This window comes from Tachypleus tridentatus, chromosome 3 (assembly GCF_004210375.1).
Source record: "Tachypleus tridentatus isolate NWPU-2018 chromosome 3, ASM421037v1, whole genome shotgun sequence".
Taxonomy (NCBI): domain Eukaryota; kingdom Metazoa; phylum Arthropoda; class Merostomata; order Xiphosura; family Limulidae; genus Tachypleus; species Tachypleus tridentatus.
The window spans coordinates 102,064,150-102,078,374 of NC_134827.1; the positions used below are offsets into that span (position 1 = coordinate 102,064,150).

Below are 14,225 nucleotides of genomic sequence, written 5' to 3' on the forward strand. Positions count from 1 at the left end.
AGTTCCACAGGTGTCGCTGTTTAGGCAGAGACGCTTGATCACACAGTAGTAGTACTACTACTGGTGAGTTTCATAGTGTAACCTGTTTTTGTAGGTAAAATAAAATAACAGTTATTCAGTTAATACGTTTGTGCTTCTTTCATATTGAAGTGGTAAGTTTCAACGTTTTTTCTGCTAAATTTATCTATTTAATTATATCTGAACATGTTGATGTAGTTTCTAGTGAATGAAGTTATGACTGACAGGTGTTGATTCGGGCTGATTAGGGTTACTGTAGTCTGTAGATTAGTGTAGTGAAGTACTTTTAAACTGTGTATTTAGTACATAATTAGTAGTAGAACTGTAGCGTTTGCACCGAGTTGGTAACTATGTTCTGCAATTTTGGGATTCGATGACGAAAATAAGCAAGTCATATAATCTCTGTTTATAAGTCCGTTTAAGGTGTTAGTTTTTTTCAAGTTTTACACTTAAAAGTTTCTCTTTTAGTTTTAAAATAAAACATATTACTGTTTTCCATTACATTTTTGAAACAATATAATGAAAATAAACTTGGTAGGATATGCTTTCAAAATAATTTTCAGTTACCTTTATTCCTCAAAATATTATTATTGGGCCTGTGATCAGGATAGTACCCAATTAACATTAAAATTAAGATTTATGAATATTTTCTTCATAAAACAGTGAAAAGATAATAAACTGAAAAGTAAAAAGAAATAGCTTTAGTAGTAAAGTTCCATGTGTATAAAATTATATAGCTATTGTATTGAAAATATTATTAGATTTATAAAGCAAAATGCTTCATTAGTCATCTTTAAAAAACTTACAACTTAACATACATATTAGATAAACTTTCATGTATGTTGTAATGTTTTAAATTTTTACTGTTCCTACCACAAAAGTTTAGTTGTAAATCTACTTAAAGTAAATATTGAGCAAGAGATAATAAAAACTAGCAATTTCCACAGTTTTACTAGTATTTAAGTTAGCATTTCTGTTTTTATAAAAGTCACTGTTACTAAATTATTAGGTTTATTTAGAAAGTGCTAATGCAAGTTATTTTTGTTCACTGTATCTTTTTACAGTTATACTGACCAGAGATAACCTTACAGAATAATGCATGGTCTTCAAAGACTACACGTTCATGTTAAAACTGTGTTTAGAAAAGGGAAGTAAATATGTCCCCAAGTTTCAGGATTGAAATTATGCATCTTGTGTAACTCGTGTTCAAAAAAAAAGAGTTAACGCAGTTCATTGATCACAGACCATTCAAAAGAAATGAGGATGTTTTTTTTTTTTTTACAAGACAGTGATTAACACTTGAAAATATGAGGACCTATTTGTTATGAAAAATGGCAGTGTGAAGTGTTGGTTTTAAAATGCCATCCAAGAAACGATACAATCTAGTGAACGATGATTCCTTTGATAGTCGAATCCCATTACACAGTGAAGAAGCTTTTCATCATGGAATTACATTTTCAGCAAAAGTAAGTATATTATTGTATTTTGTATATTTGTTTACGTAATAATTATAATATCACTTGGAACATCATGTTGATACAATAATTTTTAAATATTGGTAAGGGATAGATGGAATATTTCGATATACAATACAGAGTTTGGATAATGAAAGTTAAGAAGAAATTTTATTAAAAAAATTGAAGAAAACCACAAATCTTGTACAACAGTTTGATGACAACGATTTCTGTATTTATTGAAGTTCAAATATTTATTACAAACATTCATAGTATTATCTTGTATTTAAATCTCTGTAAAATAATATAAATAAATCCTGAAGTATAACTTTTAAAATTATTTTACATTGAAATTTATTTATGATTTGAGAACTAAATTTCACAAAGGGGCACATTTGTGAACCATATGATTTACTCAGAAAAGTTAGGACACGGTATAGGATGTTTATACAGGGTAGCCCGTAAGTTCCTACCCATCCATATATTTTTTGTATTCAGTGTATCCGTGTGCTGTCTCTCATTCTCGCTGCATAATATTATGCAATGCCACATTGTGTGAGACATTTTCCTCAACATAGCAGAGGTTATTGTTCCAAATGCTGCAGCAACAGCTGCCTTCAACTCATCATCAGTATTATTGAATATAACATATGAATGGGTAGAGACTTACGGGCCACCCTGTAGAACTATTACCAGATATGCTTTCTATGCTTTAAATATTTTCAATGAACATATCAATTCTATTTGTAAAATAAGTCCTCTAAGCATGGTCTGTGTTGGACACCCAACAGTACTCTTTACTTCTTGCAATATTCTGCATAGTGGAGTGCATTTTATTCTACTAACTATCTGGTTCGAAATGATTAATAAAAAGAATTTGATCTTGTAAGAAAATGGATTTAGATATGCAATATAATGTTTTGAAAACATTCTGTACCACGTTCTAAAGTTTTTTTATAAGAATTTTTAAGATATAACAAGATGTGCTTTGTAATTGTCCTCCATACCTTGTTAAAAAAGTTATTAGAGAAGCTTTTTGTGCTTGAGCTGAGTAAATTTGGTTGGTCAATATAATTGATACCTGTGAGATTAATTGCACTGATTATTGCACATGACAAAACTGAACAGGTAATTTGATTGGTCGAAATAATTGATACCTGTAAGATCAATTACACTGATTATTGCACATGACAAACCTGAACAGGTAATTTGATTGGTCGATATAATTGATACCTGTAAGATCAATTGCACTGATCATTGCACATGACTTAACTGAGCACATAATTTGATTGGTCAATATAATTGATACCTGTAAGATCAATTGCACTGATTGTTGCACATGACTTAATTGGTCATATAGTTATTAATTTCACACACAGTTATCAACTAATCAAAATTAATGTCTTTGATTATTTCAACTATCCAAGTCTCATGAGAATAACTGATTAGCTCAATGTAATCAAATAATGAGCTCAATAATTAACAAGTTACACTAATCTTTCATCTTCGTTTCTTACTCAGTTATCCAATTATATTAACATGGAACTGTCATGAAAGGTGTTTCTGTATGGGAACTTGTACTCAACGTTTTAGTTTTATACATTACAATTATTCTTCATTTAGGTTAATATTTTTAATAACTTTACTGATTACCACTTAGTCTTAAATTATACTTTAATTATCATAGTGTTTTTAAATATTGTTAGTTGTTTTTTTTAACAACTAACCATGTGGATTCTGTAAGAACAACAGCTGTACCTGGTATTAATCTGAAGGAACTAGTAGGTTTTTACATTGAATAACATGCAAATGTAAATTATATTAAATTTTGTGGGTAATTTTTTGTCACATCACGTTATTTGTGACAAAAATGAATCATTTTTAAAATATGTAATCTTCCAAAAGGCACCTGAAAATACAATTTTTTTATCATTTCTGAAAAACAGAATTTGAAAATCTTTAAATTACTTGTATATATAGTTATTGTAAGTAGATATTTAAGAAAATGTGTGAAGATTTTTTTTTATTCTTTAATATTAAAATTGTAATTTATGTCACATGATTTATAAGTTATCAGCACATGCAGTAGTGTATGAAACTTTCATAGCATGCACAAAGTTAAATATTTTTTTTCTTCAAACTTTTAGTACATAGGTACCATGGATATCCCCCGACCCAGTAGCAGAGTAGAAATTGTATCTGCAATGCGACGCATTAGAGTAAGAAAATTTGATTTCCTTGTATTAAAGCCTAGTGTTGTTAATGTTTCATATACAAATCAGTAGTTAGAAAGCTCAACTTGTTTAGTGTTCCTGCTGTGATACTAATTCACGTGTGATGTATTGTGTCCCAGATTATGTTAGTGAATGCTACTTTGTTTTTCTGTGACCTGTTTTGTTTCTTCCCAAACCATTTGTCTAAATGTTCTCACCTAATTAAAGATACATAATTTAGCTTTAACTGTGACTAAGTAAAGCTACGTGTAAGAAAGTTGTGATGTTGTGACAGACCGACCATCTGTAAGTGTTTTGATGAACAGTGTCTCATTGTGTAATAGGACAGGAAACTAGAATATTAATTATAGAAATGTTGGAGAAGTTTTGTTTTCAAAACATGAAAAATATAGAGGAAAATTACTGAGTACTGATGAAGTGAAATAAATGTGAAAATTATCATACAATAAATAGGAAGGTCAGAGGGTAAAATAAATAATTGATACAAATGAGAAAAAACACTTTATTCTGAAAGAGAACTAATTAATGGTCAGATATCACTGATGTCATCTATTCTCCAAGACTTAATTATATTTAATGAGGCAATCCAGTAAACTTTGCCTGTATTTGCTACTCTTTTCTCCCAGAGAGGGGGGTTATTGCAATTGGGTCTGTGTCTGTCTTTCTGTCGGGATATCTCAAAAACTAATAAACCAGTGTACACAAAGTTTTACACAAGATGGGAGGACAAAACTGGACACTCCTCCCCATATTTGGTCTGAGTCTGGGCTCTGGACCACTTTGAAGCACTTTTTTGTAATGTAGATAAAGGGCACTTTAACAGTTTTAGGTTAATAACTCTGTAATACGTGATTGTATGAGTACCAAAGTTCATGATGATATTAAGGTTAAGACTCCTTATAAAATTATAAAAACTGATACAGATTGAAACTTATTCTGGATCTGAGAAGGATTTTGTGATTTTTCAAAAGTGAAATTTGATATTATTCCATATAAATGCATGCCATCTCAAAAGGGAGCAGTGGTGTATTCTCTTTGAATATTCTTGTTTCCTGTGACATAATTTTAATACAACTTTGTTGTTAAGGGGATAAATTTACAGAATACCATGTGCTCAGATATCTTAGCTGATAAAGCACAGTTTTTTTTTTTAATACTATATTTGGGTCTTGGTGAAAAGAATCATAGTCAGTTACAATGAATTTTTAGCAGGAATAAAGGAACATGTAATATGTACTTATATCTTCAGGATATCATGATATGATATTCAGTGTTGTTATAAGTGAACAACATATAATTACCAGACTACCAAAATTGTCTTGTGTAAACTGCACCTGCATAAATGTATGTTTAATATGGACAATTAAGCTAGATTTTGGAGTAAGTAGAAACCTAGACTTAAGATATATATTCTCTCATTTTAGTCATACAAAAGAAATATGTTAGATTATGTTACATTTTGGTTGTTTTCATAATGAAAATAATTATTTGGGATGTATAATATGTGTGTTTATAGCTTAGTAAAAGTATGCATTAAGCCTATTCTAAATAGGCAGTTAAGGTTATTTTCTTTCTTTTAGAAGTCTGTTGTTGAGGGTGTTTAATTTACTGTATTATTATTTCTGGGGAGTTTTACTAGAACACTCGCAAAAGTGAATCCTGTCAGATTCTTTGGGAATTGTAAAATTTGAATTTTTATTTTTCCAGGACAACCACTTTTAAAGTTGGATAGTTTTATTCAGTTAATAGTTAGTCGTACAGGCTTACCTGTAAATTCAGCTGTTGAACTCTAACCCTCCTTACACTATGTTAGTTTCTACTTTGCTTTCACCACCTTGTCCAGTGACATGTTGAACTGGCAATATGTTTAGGCCTCTCACTATCCATAAAACAATTTTCTATACACGAGCTTATCATAGAAATTGCCAAATCAAACCCATATCCCAGACATTTTGACCATCTATTTCAGTGGTGCATAAACTTTTTGAGTAAGGGGCCACAAACAGACTTCTCATAACCGTTGGAGGCCACAAAAAAGTGAAGATTAAAATCGTCCTACAGTTGTTTCACACAAGATGGACATCACATTTAAGAACACACAAATAACGATTACATCAAAGAGTTTGCATATTATTCTAAGAAAGTGTTATGATATGTCAACTGTCACAAAGTCAATGCGATGGATGGTGCTGCATGACATCTACGTGCTTAGAAATGTCCGGCTTGATGTTTGACGTTGAAAGACGCAATACTGCTTCCAGAGGATCATCAGTTAGTTGATTGCAAGTGTTGTTTTTGTTCAATTTCATATTTGAGAAAGCCTGTTCGCAACAGTACGTGCTGCCAAACATGCTGCTGTGGACAAGTGCGTTCTCTTTCAGATTAGCAAATGTATCGGGCAATGTTTTGTAGTAGTCAAGCAAACTGTTTTCTCGGTAAATAGCATGCAGTTCATCAGATGCCTGGAGATCAGTAAGTTCGAGCTGATATTCTGCTGACGAGTCATCCACTGACACACTGAAGGGATCAACAAAAAGATTCATCAACAATCTGCATTGGTCAAAGTCATGAAACCATGAGTTGAAGGATTGAATCAAGGTATCTAGCCTCCCAACATAAACTTAGGTGTCAATGTCCTGATTCTTCTGTAGCTGTGACTGAAGAGTGGAAAAGTGCACGAAGTTGCCTGATGCTGCCGGAACAACTACAACTTTGTCCTGAAAGCTGAGACGTGATTTGCAAGCTGATTTTTGCCTTGCATCTTCAAATTCAGATCATTTAAGTGTTGTGTCATGTCGATGAGAAAGGTTAAATCAGCTTGCCATGCTGGATCAGTCATGGAAATCACTTCTGTGTCATTGTTCTTGCTTCTGAGGAATTATATCACCTCATCAATTAACTCCCAGAATCTTTTGAGCATCATCCCTCGACTCAGCCAGCGTACTTCACAGTGATACACAAGGTCACCATAGTCTGAATCAATTTCTTCGAAACTGACGGTGATTGAGCCGTCGTGATTTGATGAAATTAACGGTTTTCGTCACTAATGCCATCAGTGCCTGAAAACCAAGTTCTTTACTGCACAGGTTCTGTTGGTGAATAATACAGTGCAACTTTACCAACTCGCTGTTCTGCTTTCCTCGATGCTTCATCAACAGTGCTACCAGTCTGCTACTTTCTCTGGTCATGGCTGGTGCTCCATCATTTGTCACACTTACCAGTTTTGTGAAATCCAATGAAACACTACTACACAATCGTACTGTCTTCTCGAATAGAGCAGACCCAGTTGTCTTACCCTTCATGGAAACCATGAAGTAGACAAAGTTGGCTGCTTTATTTGTAAGCTGCCTTGTCATGTCTGCTAAAAGGTGTGAAATTCTTCGTTGAACTGTCATACGATTCAAAGCCACCGTCTGTAGCTTGCAAACTGCTTCCGGACACAATTTTTCCGATGCAGTAATCATACATTGCTTGAGAAAATCACCATCAGTGAACGGTCGGCCAGATTTTGCTATCATCAACAAAATATCGTAACTGACCTCACATGCTCACCTGGTGATTCAGCGACCGCTGCAGAGATTTAGTTCGAGCTGTTTGTTCATCACCGACAACGTTATGGAAACCTTTATGCTTCGACTCATAATGACGCTTTATATTGGATACCTTCGCCACTGCTACTGTCGAATGACAGCAGACAAATCATGTTCTTCTGTTGTTGAACAAAACAGTATTGCACAGTCCAATCATCATGGAACTGCCAGTTTTTGTCATCAACTTTTCTTTTATGACTAGCTGCCATTTTATTATGAAATAATATCAAAATAGGACTTGTAAGTACATCTTGAAGAATAATTGGAACATGTGAGATTTCGTAATTATGAAAATATTACGTCATTGCACCAATGATTAAATGCCGATGCATTAACAAGATTTGCTTATTAAATTTTCTTTATTGCTCGACATAAATATAGAACCATCAGGTATATAATCATATGCATATTCTTCTATAGTGCTTAATCTTTGCGCAGGTGCGAACTGTTAGCTCGCAAACTCTCTATGTTTGACTTTCCCATTGGACATTGCAGGCCAGACTTTGTGCACCACTGAACTGTTTGCTTCCCTCTGTGGTGATGTTTCAGATTCTTGGTCGAATGAAGCATTGCTTTCATTTTATTATTATCCTACTACTTAGTTAATGTCATTTTCACTTCCTCATCAGCTGATTTCTTCTACATTAACTGAATTTTCTTCTCCCAAACCCCAGGATGTAATCACTTTATGTGACATACTTGTATTCTGGCTTTCCACTTTGGAGTGAGATGTGTTATCACTAACCATGGTGTTGTTTACTTTGTAGGGATGGGCTAATAATAAAATAGCCAAAACATATTGTTCATTATTGTTCGAGATCTCTCTTACAACAATGTAACACACTTTTATAAACATCTAACTTAGAGTTCCAAAAGCTGTTAAGATCCGTAATAGAGAACTGACAAATAGCATAACATCCAAATGTTCTGCTAATTATTCTGATTCTGCATCAGAAAGATAAACTAGCCAACGTCTGAAATTGTTGTGATTTATCCACCGTCTGTGTTTGCATCTGATAATTATAAACATGGTAATCCAGATAGCATTCAGTGCCTTCTTAGCAAGTTTGGTCATTCAGTTTGTTTGTTTTGAATGTAGTTCAAATAATATTTTTCAATTATTTGGTGTATGTTTGCATTTGATAAGTAGTGCTTAGTGATGTCTCAGCAACTTTTGTCATCCAGGTTACTTATATCTTCCACAGTTAGTACTGTTGTTTAGTTTTGGAATCAGTTTATCAAGAATGTAATTGGCTCATTCATTATGTATGTTATTATTTTTTATTGTTGGTGTTTTTTCAGTATGAATTTAAGACCAAAGGCATCAGAAAGAAGAAAGTTTATATACATATATCTGTTGAAGGAGTTCAAGTTATTCTCAAAAAAGAGAAAAAGGTTGGTAGTTCTGGTATACATAGTACGACTGATTATATTCTTTGTAGATATATCAATATTAAAGAAGTATGTAATTTATAACCATAAATCTTTAAGCCATAAACAGAACACATTAACATGAACCAAATATGCTGCATATTATTAAAAAAGGATCCTAAGGTACAAACTACAACGTGGGATTATAAAATGTATCCTAGGTTGTGGAGGTGACTGCATGAAGTGGGCCCCACATTGTGGTGGGGATACACTGTCTATCAGTCTTAACTTCCAATTTGCTAGTCTTCCATAAGAAAATTAGAAATTAGGAGAGCAAGATCTGGGGGCTCAAGCCCACAATGTCCTACATCTATATCACCCTTCACTGGCTGCAGACAGTTGTGGGAAGGTGACTGCTCTCCCAAGTTAAAATAAGAAAAAGATAAACATAAAAAGATGAAAAATATAAATAAAAAATGAACATAAGGTACTACCATTTGGGGGTAAGTAAAATAAAACTTACCTCTTGAGGTAAGTACCCCTCACCCCAGTATGGTAGGGGCACTAGTCAGCATTACATCAGTGAAGTGATAGTTTACTGTGATTGTCATGCTTTTATATGCAGCTCAAGGTGTACATCCACATAAAGTAGTGCCAAGTTCTTTGATGACCTTATTTTTAACTAAAAGTAATCTTAAGTAGAATTTCTCTGATTGTACTTTCTTTGTATTTATTACAAAATAATTTAATAATTTTATCTAAAATTTCTTTAAATCTGTTAATTTTTGTATCAGTATTTCAACTTTATTAATAAAATATTGTAATTTATTACAAATTTTACAATATCTGAATAACTGTGAATTATAATGTTTATAATAGATGGATATGGTACATTATGGATGTAATAGTTTTTAACAAATCATAAATCTTAAAAAAATATTAATTCAATAATTCAAAAGATAATTTTATAATTTATAACAAGTAATTAGTTTTTTTATTATCATTCAGAAATCTAGCTTTTCCTTCACAGAGTTTCACACGGTTATAAAAATTCTAAGTTTTAATATGGCCTAGCCAACAGTGTTCCAGGTAAAGTCCTTATCTGTGCAGTCATTTAACATTGCTCCATTTGCTCTTTTATGTTGAGCTGGGAATAAGTAACCTTCATAAGGTGACAATAAGAATAAACTATGTATGTACAATGTATGTTTTTAAACTGTGTGTAATAGAATTAATATACCATATGTTTTTGTTTCAAGTCCTCATTTCACACATTTCAAGATACTGTAAATGTATGACTGACAGTAATATCTTTCATTCCATCTTATTTTCTGTTGATTGCCATTGTTTGTAATATGTTTGTCAGTAATTTCCAAATAAAAAGTGAGGGTTAACAGATTGTTATTTTCTGTTTCATGCTGTACAGTTCTAAGTTCACTAGAAAGTTCTTTTGATAAACCTGTACTCTTTTACATGTGTTAATTTGGGCTGTTTTATTTTTAAGGGATGCATATTGCCCACTTTTAGTTTACTGTTTCTATTTACATATTATATCATGCAGAGGCATGTCCACTGGAATAGGTTAAGGTCAAATCCCCATCAAAGAGTTTGCCCACCCCAGCAGATCCTCATATGACACACCAGTATTTAGTCTTTTAATATTTGAAAATTCTTTTATACCTTATGACTTCAATTGGCATGAAAGTGTTAATTTTTTTCTGTTTACTTTTATTTTAAAAAATCCCACAAATACCACTGATACCATGCATTTTTTTGTAGCATTCATTGTGTGCTTATGAAATTGTGAGGATTTTTTATGCTCCAATAATTAATGATATCATAGTGATTTGTGTCAAACAAGGGATCCTAAAACTGGATACAGCAAGTCTTTCACAACCATTATACAAAATAGTCATAGCCAGATCACAGCACCACCTACCAGAATTGTTGCAAAAGTTCTTCATATTGGTAGTTTGAATGATTGGCCTCCATCAGGAAGGTTTTGAAGTGGTAATAATGAAATTCATTAGGAATTAACTGCAATCCTCAGCAGTCCACACAGACTGGTCAATTGAATGACAGTGTCACAAATGTGACTATGACCTTGAACCAAGTGCCATCAGTATAAGTACTAAATTAATCAAGAATTTGGGGAGACAATCAAAATAAATAATTTGAATTTTGTGAAGGTTCTGTGAGTGTAATTCAAACTAGTGACAGTCAGATGGGATACAAGTGAACTAGTGAGCTGATGTAACTGACACTTAGATTCAAGAGAGTAGACATGTGATGGGAATGGGCTAAAAACAATATTCCCAAAAAAGTTGATGTGTGGTGTTGGTGTTAAATAGGAAATGACTTTGTTGTTGTCCTGTTTTTATTTGATTGTGGTCAAGATGGACAAAACTCTTTACAGCTGCTTTAATATCAAATTGGGTTTGCTTTAGATGAAATTACCTAGATCTGGAAAGAAAAATTTATTTCCAAAGGATGGTGTTCCATTTCATTACAGTAGGATGATTCTGGATTCTCTTGGTTATCTATTTCCTAATCAAGGATTGTCCATTGAGGATCACGTGGATGACCACTACATCTCCTTTACTTCTTGTAGGTATTTCTAAAAGTTAAAACACATAGTCCACCACCAAATGATGTCACATAATTAGTAATGAGAGAGTTAAGAAACATCAGGCCTCCATTTTGTGATTAATTCAAATTTTGGTTTAAGATTAACGGAGCTCGTATTGAGTACTTCATGTGGAATGACAAATCTAAATGTATGTTTCATTCCAAAACTATCAAACAAGGACTTGGGGCAAAAAAACAACATATGGTATGTGAATTCTGTTACCCAATATATATTGTTGGTATCTTTTCTAAAACTGTTTGTCTTGGTTTAACAGAAACTTTCTTATTACCATTTGTGCAGAGCAATCATTACCGACGGAATGACAGTAGACTTTTGTTAATGCAACACCCTATATACAGGTATGTTTATTATTTATGGTTTTTCTAGGCCTTATTAAATTTTACACTTCTGCATATGTTTTGGTTTGCGATGTTTGTGCTTAAGTGATTAAATATGTCTTGCTATCCGTGTGAATTTGTCAAGGTCTCTAATTGCATTTTTTATTTCACTCTTGTCTTGATTGTATTAACTTCATAGATGTTGATTGCCATTTGTCTTCATGCCCTCCCCCCCCAAGAAAGTAGAGTAACTTAAAAATGTTGTCAGTTAGAACTGTATGAAGTTATCTTAACTATATTTTAACTTAGTTTGTAGTTTTCTAATGAACTAGATTAACCATTATCAATTTTCGTTAAATTGGTCTGACATGGTTTGGTGGTTAGAATGCTTAACTCTTCATCTGTGAGTCATGACATGGAAACCTGTTGCTGAACATGCTTGCCTTTCCCAGGCATGGGACTATTATGATGGTCAATCCCACTATTCATTGGTAAAGAGTAGTTACAGAGATAGCTAGCTGCCTTCCCTCTGATCTATCATTTCAAAATTATTTATGGCTAATACAGGCTGGTCCTCAATTAGCTTTCTACAAAAATTCAACAAATGTAGTAAACAAATTCAAGAATAAATAATTTAACTCTAATTTGGTCATAAATGTTTATAATTATTATTTTGTCATCTTGTAACATTTAAAGTAGTTCATAATGAAATTTTTAATTGTGTAAACTTGCATTTCTACACAACTCCAAGAACTCCTGCATGTAACAACTCACTTGTCAATTTTTTGATAATCTGTTTGCTTATCCCAAAGCATAGATTAGTATGTTTCAAGAACATTTCACCCCTTTGAGAATGTAATTAACCAATTGTTTCTTTTCTTTGATTACATACTATGAGGTCCTAAAAGTGGTAAAAAGAACTACTAATGGAGAACACCTTTAAAAGTAGTTGAACTTAAATACAGCAAGTTGTAAAATTAATAAAGTGGTGTGAGGAATAATTTATGAGAAAGTGATTAGATGTAACTTCTGGAGAGAACAGTTGAATTTAGTGGTAAGTTTAAAAGACTTGGGAACAAACTACTTATCTGTGATTAGATGTAGCTCCTGGAGAGAACAGTTGAATTTAGTGGTAAGTATAAAAGACTTGTGAACAAACTACTTATCTGTGATTAGATGTAGCTCTTGGAGAGAACAGTTGAATTTAGTGGTAAGTTTAAAAGACTTGGGAACAAACAACTTATCTGTGATTAGATGTAGCTCCTGGAGAGAACAGTTGAATTTAGTGGTAAGTTTAAAAGACTTGGGAACAAACAACTTATCTGTGATTAGATGTAGCTCCTGGAGAGAACAGTTGAATTTAGTGGTAAGTTTAAAAGACTTGGGAACAAACTACTTATCTGTGATTAGATGTAGCTCCTGAAGAGAACAGTTGAATTTAGTGGTAAGTTTAAAAGACTTGGGAACAAACTACTTATCTGTGATTAGATGTAGCTCCTGGAGAGAACAGTTGAATTTAGTGGTAAGTTTAAAAGACTTGGGAACAAACTACTTATCTGTGATTAGATGTAGCTCCTGGAGAGAACAGTTGAATTTAGTGGTAAGTTTAAAAGACTTGGGAACAAACAACTTATCTGTGATTAGATGTAGCTCCTGGAGAGAACAGTTGAATTTAGTGGTAAGTTTAAAAGACTTGGGAACAAACAACTTATCTGTGATTAGATGTAGCTCCTGGAGAGAACAGTTGAATTTAGTGGTAAGTTTAAAAGACTTGGGAACAAACAACTTATCTGTGATTAGATGTAGCTCCTGGAGAGAACAGTTGAATTTAGTGGTAAGTTTAAAAGACTTGGGAACAAACTACTTATCTGTGATTAGATGTAGCTCCTGGAGAGAACAGTTGATTTTAGTGGTAAGTTTAAAAGACTTGTGAACAAACTACTTATCTGTGATTAGATGTAGCTTCTGGAGAGAACAGTTGAATTTAGTGGTAAGTTTAAAAGACTTGGGAACAAACAACTTATCTGTGATTAGATGTAGCTCCTGGAGAGAGCAGTTGATTTTAGTGGTAAATTTAAAAGACTTGGGAACAAACTACTTATCTGTGATTAGATGTAGCTCCTGAAGAGAACAGTTGAATTTAGTGGTTAGTTTAAAAGACTTGTGAACAAACTACTTATCTGTGATTAGATGTAGCTCCTGGAGAGAACAGTTGAATTTAGTGGTAAGTTTAAAAGACTTGGGAACAAACTACTTATCTGTGATTAGATGTAGCACCTGGAGAGAGCAGTTGAATTTAGCGGTAAGTTTAAAAGACTTGGGAACAAACTACTTATCTGTGATTAGATGTAGCTCCTGGAGAGAACAGTTGAATTTAGTGGTAAGTTTAAAAGACTTGTGAACAAACTACTTATCTGTGATTAGATGTAGCTCCTGGAGAGAACAGTTGAATTTAGTGGTAAGTTTAAAAGACTTGGGAACAAACTACTTATCTGTGATTAGATGTAGCTCCTGGAGAGAACAGTTGATTTTAGTGGTAAGTTTAAAAGACTTGTGAACAAACTACTTATCTGTGATTAGATGTAGCTCCT

The 14,225-nt window shown here is 32.9% G+C and overlaps 1 protein-coding gene across 9 annotated transcripts in view; it reads left to right on the forward strand.

The window, feature by feature from the left end:
• The window catches only part of LOC143247627 (carboxyl-terminal PDZ ligand of neuronal nitric oxide synthase protein-like), a 27,087-nt gene continuing 12,862 nt past the window's right edge, over nt 1-14,225 (forward strand). For 3 of the 9 annotated variants that reach the window (XM_076495967.1, XM_076495970.1, XM_076495975.1), the window contains exons 1-5: nt 10-152; nt 1,083-1,484; nt 3,620-3,691; nt 8,599-8,691; nt 11,597-11,655. In XM_076495967.1, coding sequence (XP_076352082.1) covers nt 1,377-1,484; nt 3,620-3,691; nt 8,599-8,691; nt 11,597-11,655 — 332 coding nt within the window. In that variant the 5' untranslated portion in view covers nt 10-152; nt 1,083-1,376. Of the gene's footprint in view, nt 153-1,082; nt 1,485-3,619; nt 3,692-8,598; nt 8,692-11,570; nt 11,656-14,225 lie in introns of those variants that run through there. The other 6 variants (XM_076495968.1, XM_076495972.1, XM_076495969.1 and 3 more) reach the window with 4 other exon arrangements.